Genomic DNA, 8,355 nt, shown 5'->3' on the forward strand with positions numbered 1-8,355 from the left:
TATAATTGCAAAAAATTCCATTAAAAATCATTTCAATTCTTGTAAAGTTCATTATTAAACATGAAAAATATGCGAGTATAAATGAGGTAGTCAACAAAATAACCTTGAGGGTCATTTAGCAATTAAAAAACAAGATATCAAATAATAATTCATGACGAGTTCCATGTTATCCATAAAAAACAACTGGACGATATTTCCAGATATTAATTAATTAATTAATTAATTAATTAATTCAATACATCTCATTGATCTCTTGACGAGGAACTGTATTATAATTTCTAATCCTTGCCATTAAGACAATATAAGACATAAGAAGACAAACAGAAAAATGGAAGAAGCGGCAACAGTCCTCCACGAGACATAAGACAAACTGAAAAGGAAAATGGATATGGGAATGTGTGTTTCTTTGTGATTAGTGATATAATGCATCTTAACCGTTATTCTTGTTTTTTTTGCTGTCACAAATGAGTGGTTCCATCAGCAAATGGACAAATGCATTTAAGATGGATGTCCACGTGGGTGAAGGGAACAAAAACATATTCAAGAATATGCCAACATAAGAAGCACTGGTATGATTTAATTTCAGAGGGATATCCAACTACCACTTTTATGAGTTGAAAGAATATACATACCCACAAGAGATAACTTGTTAGCTTGAGAGGTGAGGCTTTTCCTACAGCTAGCTACCACCAGTCTCTCATATTCTATTGAACAAAAGGATATCTAGAAATGTAATATTCTCTTACACGAGATGCACCTTCCCTCGCAAGAATCCCCTCAAGATCGCCAATAATTCTGGCCAACCATATCTCCAGATTTCGCTGGATTTCTTTGAAGTTGTTCCTAATAGAGTCGAAAGACCGTCTTGTGGTCAGTGTAGTCTCGCTTAACTCATCCCTATAAATATAATGGCTCTTCCCAATTTCAGTTTGCAGTGCCATTAGCTTCTGTCCAGTTTCAGATGCTCCCAGTTGAAGCCGAAATGCTTCCAGTAAAAACTCCGTTTGAGTTTGCGTTCGAAATTCTGTACTGAGGGAGGGTTCGCAAGGATCATTAGCCTGCTCAAAAAGAAAGATATCACGCCCAAAAATGAAACCATGAAACTTTATGTGACAGGGAAAATGGTCCAACTTTAACTAAATGAAGCAATGAAGGATTATATCAGCAGAAGCAGGCTTGCTGTGAGCATGTTGTTTTGGAAGAAAATACACGCATAGTAGCTGGTGCCTCTACCTAATGTAAACTTCAAAGTTAACTCTTCAAAACAGATTAATGTTGTGAATCATGCTTGCATGAAATACAAAATTGAAACAATATACTAATATGAGATTTTTGGTGTCTCTTACAATCCTTATCCATAATGTTGTGCATCATGCTTGCATGAAGCACAAAATTGTAATTCCATTGTTTGCCTTAATTACGTGCACAGTACAATAAATAATGCAAGCTATCATTTTCATCTTCTGGGACGAAACAGTTGATAGGCACACAAAAATAAAAAATATATAATCAGTTGGCACTGAGTTTGTTCCACCCTACAGATAATCACCTTTGGTTTATCCAAGTATATAACACACGGAATAAATATGGTATTCACGCACACAACCATCAGCTTGGGACCAATGAAAAATTATATTAGCAGATTGACCTATCAGAGAATTTATTATCAGAGCATCACGATGATTCAATGTTCTCAATAGAGTTTTATAGGAGAGACCAACTGACAGAAAGTACAAATGAAATTTACTGCAAGGCAGCAGTTGACATCATGCAATTTACATATCAGCTGACATCAAAAGACAAATTTCAAAATATACAGGTGGGTCCATGGGTGTCTTTAAAATCATTAGATGATGTTTAAGTATTATAAGCAAAAGTGAAAAATGATCATTATGATTCCAATTTATAGATTAATTACAATTTGCAACATAGCAAAACCTAAAACAAAAAAAGCAATAAAACATGAGTTACTTACTATTCTTCTGCATAAATCATCAATTTTTTCTGAAATTGCTTGATATCTCTTTGCCTGCTTCTTAATCAAGGATGGCACCTTGGATGGATCATTCTTACCAATCTTCTCCAGATTTAGTAAGTCCTGTTCAAGTAATTTAAGTTTAGAGGAAACTCCAGCAGAATCACCATCAACCTTCCAGGGAGACTCCCTTCTGAGGAAAAAAATGACCCTTCTTTTAGTTGGGGATTAATTCCAAATGCTATAGAAGTTATCTACATTTAGACTATCAATTATTTACCTTGCAACAAAATGCTTTGTATTATACATTGATTCAAGGGATTCATACTGTACATCCTGCAAGAGTATACACATCCATAGTCGCCTATTATAAGTTGCCAAGTAAATTACACTGAGAAATGCAAACAACATAATGGTTTCTATTTAAAGTGGAATAAATACTGTTATGTGAAGTCAAATGACCTTAGGTCTTAACATTACTTTTTGAAACAAAAGTCTCCATCCCTGGTGTCTTATAAAATTTTAGGTAGAGTGGTTCTTTAATACCTTCCAAAAGTAAGAATTCAGATTGAAGATGATCACTTATCTGAAATGTCAAATAGTTGAAGGGTGATCAATGGATTTTAATAAATACCAAGTTTGCTTAAGCCATCCCATGTGATTTATTTATTGGCTGATAATACTCAATAAAACCATCTTTTAGAAACAAACAACCAAACAATAGTGTTCAAGGGACAATTTTATCAAGAGAACAAGGAGTGACTAAACATATAACTACTCAATACTCATGTTATGCACAAGATACTATGAGGGGGAAAAATCAAATTGACTGCAGAAAACACCTAGAGCACCAATTATTAGCACGTTTGGAAACATGAGACTTCACGTTTTGGGGGGAGAAAAAATTAAGTTATACAGTAAATTAGATTGTTAGGGTATTTTTTTTTATGTTTTCAAAATAAATTCTAAGGTGAATAGAATTTGTTTTAAGCAAAGATAAAACTCTTGGATTTTTTTCATTGATAAGAATTAATTCTGGAAGTAGAACCCATAAAACACAAATCTTCATAAGTGATTTCACTTTATCATCTAAACAAAATCAATTATTTTAAACTCACTTTCAAAATATCATTTCCTAACCCAAATTTCATTTTGTTAACATCAATTCTTTCAAAACCAATTCTAACAATGTCTAAAACCTAAAACAAAAGGACCAACTAATTTCTCCCTAGTGGATGCTTTTAAGAATATTCTTATTCTGAATTGTATGTTTTCTTGGTTCAATCAACCACTCTTTACTTCACCAAAAAAAAAGTCAACCACTATTTATTTACAAAAACATGTGATTGCCAACTGGTGGTTGTGGTAGCAAAGAACAAGATGTTTTTCTATCTCAATCAATACATAGTAAGGGAGTGTTTAGATTATCATTTGCAAACTATGGTTTGCCCCAACAAATAAAGGTTACATTTTTCCACTTGTGCTCACACAAGAGTTTGGAACCCAAATGCAAGTGCAAACTGCAAACAACTCGATCATAATTTTGCTAAACAAGTTATTTGTGGATGAAACTCAATTTACACTCTCAAGTCCAAACGATAGTTTGGGGTATGCAAACAATAATAATCCAAACATGCATCAACCAACAAAAATATCAGTGGCTTGAGCAATTAGCAATCATGTCCCCAGCACAGACAATAAATAACCTAGAGAATGAGGCTCCTAGATTTCAGCACTGGACAAGAATGGTGACTATTGCCTGCTGAAAGAAAAGTGGGACCAGACATGCAGAATAACATAACATGCAATAGGGGACAGATTGCTACAAGCAAAGGAAAGAAACAGACAAATAACAATTGGATGGTCCATGGCTCCACCATGAGGAACCACATTATGAACCTAACCAACTCCATCTTAAACTCCAAAGGAAAAAAGAAGGCCTCTCGGACCCCTAGTTGCCATTACAAACCCCGTTCCTTTTTCCTCATACAAAAGTCATGTCTAACAACGCAAAAGTTCTGCCGTACAGGAACCTCCTAAAGCCCATAACCTTGAAAATCGAGCAAAAAGTGGTGCGGTAAAAGAACAGTGCACAGGGTTAGAACCCAGCAGAAACATCTTGACCCAGAATCTTAAACCAGGTCATCCCTTGAAAAAGAACCAAACTTTTCGCCGTAAACCATTTTTTATTCACACCAGATAAAGTATCAATCATCAACCACTTTAGAAAAAAAAAATTAAAAAAACTTTTTAATCCCCTTTTCACTTTTTAGTCCCCACATATAATTACTCTCATTCCTCATTTATTGTCAAATGTAAAGATTTATTTTCGAGTAATTAAAAGCAATCATTATCCTCATTTCACAAGAATAAAAAACAAATTTGATTAAAATTAAAAAAATTGCAAGTGTCATCTTCACCTGTTTCCAGTTTCGACTTTCCAGTTTGTAAACTAAACTTCCAATTTGTCTTATGCATGCGCTGATTAACAAGCATTGCCCAAAAGTAAGACAAGAAAAGACAATTATTTAATCAAAACAAGCGAATATACACACTTTATGTAAAATTTCAGCTCAAAACAGGTAGTAGTAATGAAAGTGAAGCACATTCGCACAAACCTGACAAAGTGAGGCTTTCTCAGCCCAGAACTTAGAAGCAGATGCCATAAACTTAGAATCAAAGCCATTATTGTTCCCGAAATGCTGACTATGCTGTTCTTCATAGATAACATCAGCCTCTTCTTCTTCTTCCAAACTCGTAGCGGTGGACCCCACCATATCTTCTACTTTTTGGAACCACTCTTCACTCTTCTTACCGTAGCGCTCCCTCTCCCTCCCACCCAATCCCTCCTCCTCGATCCTCCGCGACATGAACCCGATCATCTCGTCCCTCTCGGCGACGTCCCTCTCCCCGTGCGCGGCGGCGTCCTCGAGCTCCGCCACGCGCCCCCGCAGGCACGCGATCTCCTCCGCCGCGGCGTCGATCTGCTGCAGGAGGCGCTTCTCCTCCGCCTGCCACGCGTTCCGGTGCGAGGCGAAGATCTCCACCACGCGCGCGTTCGCCTTCGAGTCCTCCTGCCGCCGCGACTTCATCTGCCGGAGCTCCTCCGCCGCCTCCGCCGCGCGCAGGGAGAGGGACCGCACCTTGCCCTGCAGCGCTGGGACGGAGTTGTTCGCCAGCATGGCGAGGAACATCGAGAAGCTCGCGCCTATGTAGGAGCAGAAGAGCTTGTCGGTGTCTTCTTGGAGCCGATGCTTTTCCTCCTCCGCCATTGCGACGAGGGTTTCGGGTTTCGTTTCGGAGTCTGTGTTGTGTTGGGAGTGGTTTTAATGGTGTGCTGCAGCGAACCGATGGTACGGGGAAAGGAAAGAAAAGGAAAGGAAAAGCAGAAGCAGTGTGTTGTGTGGAGTTTGAGAACTCACGAAAAGGGGAACAGTGCCTTTTTGTCGTTTGATGTGTGGGGGAGCTGCTGTCGAGTAAGATACGTGGGTGGATTTGTCTCTGCTTGCTAATTTAACCAGCGTACTATTTTGTTGCTTCCATATCTTTTTATTTAAAGAGGCGTGTTATCATATCAAACATTAGGTTATTATCTAATAGTTTAATTTTATATTATTATCTAATTATAATTCTTATCCGTATGATTACTTTTAAGGCTGTGTTATCGCATAAAATAATAAGACTAGTTGAGAGGTGTTTTAGCTCATTTTTGTTTCAATCCAATTTTAAAATTTGAATATGTGATTAAGTAATTTATGGGTAGAAAAGGAGAAATTTGTCTCTCAACTTTCAATTGATTTTTCAAATTATTCCAAAGAATATTTGATTGGTGGTGAATCCTACCATAATTTAGGATAAATATAAGGCCTTAAAATGAACCACTTAATTAAAATAAATTCAAATAATCCCATGTTTTTTTTTATCCATGATAAACAAAAATTCCTTGTTAACCTCTAATGACTCTAATTTTGCCAAATCATAACCACTTAATGATAATAAATTCAAATAATTTAAAATGACTCAAATGTATTTATCTTTATCTTCATCCTAATAATTTGATAACCATTTTATTTATTAGTCTCATCATCTATTAAAATAAATTTTTATGCGATAACTATAGTAAAAGTTAACAAATTAATCACACATAATAGATTGTGATGGGATGTTAATATAATATTATTCTACATAGTTAATGTATAATATTTTTTCTTGTATTTTTAATACACTCCGTGTTATTCGTTAAAATTTAGAGTTTAATTGTTATATATTATTAATTAATCACAAATTCACAATTTATGGTATGTGGAACTTTTAAAATAGTTACGGTAAGATTCAAAAAATTTTTAAAGATGCACCATGTTTTGTCATTGATTTACAATGTTAAAAAAATTACATTATCAACGTATACCAATTAAATTCTAAAATTTATTAAATAAAGTTTCAAAATTATGAGTGGAACTTGTTAATTAAAATGCGGGACTCCCTAATTTTATAATCTTTTAATAAATTTTAGTTAGTAACAATAAAGAGTTTAATAGTTTCATATGTTAATGTAAATTTTTTTAAATTATTAATTAATTAAAAATCATCAATAAAATAATTTTTAAGATAATTATTATAAAAATTAATGAGCATATTAATTTGTAATTCAATTACAATATAAAATTTTCTTACATTGCCATTTATAACCTATTTTCTAAATAAAATGAGTTTGGAAGTATCTTGCTAGTATTCTCTTAATTGAAATACATATAATTTTTGTTGTCCTCAGTCATAAACTAAACTATAAGAATCCTTTAAGTTATTGAATCAGAGATTACTTATGAAACATGATTACTATTAACTCAAGATAATTTTACATTTAGAGAAAACTAAATACAAATTTCTCTGTTATTTAGATTATTTCTCACATATAAATAATAAATACAATTAAATCTTATATTATTATATTAATGATAAGTTATTGAAATGCATATAATTATTAATAAGATTTTTTTATATTATTATGTAATTTAATAATTAATTAATGTGTAACTAAAAATTGGATGACTTATATTAAAAATAAATTCTTTAATTTCAATATTAAGAAACAAATTTTAAGATTTAGTTTTGATATTGTTTTCCATCATATGTATTCATCGTTTAGGACTATAATATATGAAATTGATCAATCATAAATGTGAACACATCAATAAATCTTATTTTCTTTACATCTTAAGCAAACACATGATTGATCTAAACTTTTTTTAAAGTGTGATGTAACTAACTACAGCCTACGAAGTGTATAAATGTGCTTTGTCAATTCACCTTTTGCTATTATGAAGAGTTGCAAAAAGAAAGGTGGGGTCTGTCCTCTGCCCCTGTCCCCGTAGTGGTATCTTCTTAAAATGAAAATGACAGAATAACAGAGGTAAATGGATCAAAGGTTTTCGTCTGTGGTATAAATTGGTGCATTATAAAAGAAGAGTTGAAAAGAGATTTTTTTTTTAATTCAAATAAGTTGTTAGTCTTTAACATATCACAAATTTTTTGATTTGTTTTATAGAAATTTTACTCTACTTTTGTCTTTAAGAATTATAAAAGTCACATGATTTTAATCTTTCACAAAATAACATAGCTACTCCATTTTTGTTAAATATCAGAATTAAAACTAAATAATTTTTTGATAAAGACTTAAATTAAAAATGATGATATTGTTAAAAATCAATAACTTATATATTACGAAAAATGTGAATCATGAAATTATTTCAGTTTAAATTATTTAAATAAAATTATTTCTTTTAACTAAATGCTGATTTTATCATATTCAACGTGAGTTAATCTCCGGTAACTGCAATTGTAACTTCTAATTTGTTTTGACTAGTTATTCTAATAACTGATTTTAAATAATAATTTGCTGAATGAATCATCATTTTAATCTTTAAAATTCTTGCATAATGTAGTATTATTTTAACCCATGAAATTATAAAAATGTTAAAACAGTCCGTAAAATTGTAAGGCATTAGTTAAAGTAGTCCTTCAATTACTCAGTTAATTTACCATGTCCAAAAATGCTTGAGATAGCTCGTGAAGTATCACAGTGGCTTCTATGTGGCAGAGGCTAAAATGATAGTCGAAGTCCGTGATTTCCACATGAATATAAACTAGAATAAAAATTAAAAAACAATTAACCCATCTAATTTTTTGCATTCAGTTCTTCTTCTTCTTCCTTCTTTATGCTTCGGCATTTTCATTTATGTGCAACTCAAAAACAATAATTTTGCAAATGTGACTGAAGACATTGAGCCATTAATTGAGACATGTTTCCAATTTATGGCTCACTTTATATTCGAATGGTACTGTTGTACTAAAAGAGCTAGAAGCCTAAAAAGTGTGGTAAT

General features: G+C 32.9%; 1 protein-coding gene across 1 annotated transcript; it reads right to left on the reverse strand.

Moving 5' to 3' along the window:
* Positions 1-421: 421 nt before the first annotated feature.
* LOC114409405 lies at positions 422-5,515 on the reverse strand. The gene is made up of 4 exons (XM_028372854.1): positions 4,594-5,515; positions 2,256-2,311; positions 1,976-2,168; positions 422-1,058 (listed from the first exon to the last, which is right to left on the reverse strand). Exons 1-4 carry the CDS (start codon positions 5,245-5,247, stop codon positions 705-707), a joined length of 1,257 nt encoding a protein of 418 aa, XP_028228655.1. The 5' UTR covers positions 5,248-5,515; the 3' UTR covers positions 422-704.
* Positions 5,516-8,355: the final 2,840 nt, after the last annotated feature.

This window comes from Glycine soja, chromosome 4 (genome assembly GCF_004193775.1).
Source record: "Glycine soja cultivar W05 chromosome 4, ASM419377v2, whole genome shotgun sequence".
NCBI lineage: Eukaryota > Viridiplantae > Streptophyta > Magnoliopsida > Fabales > Fabaceae > Glycine > Glycine soja.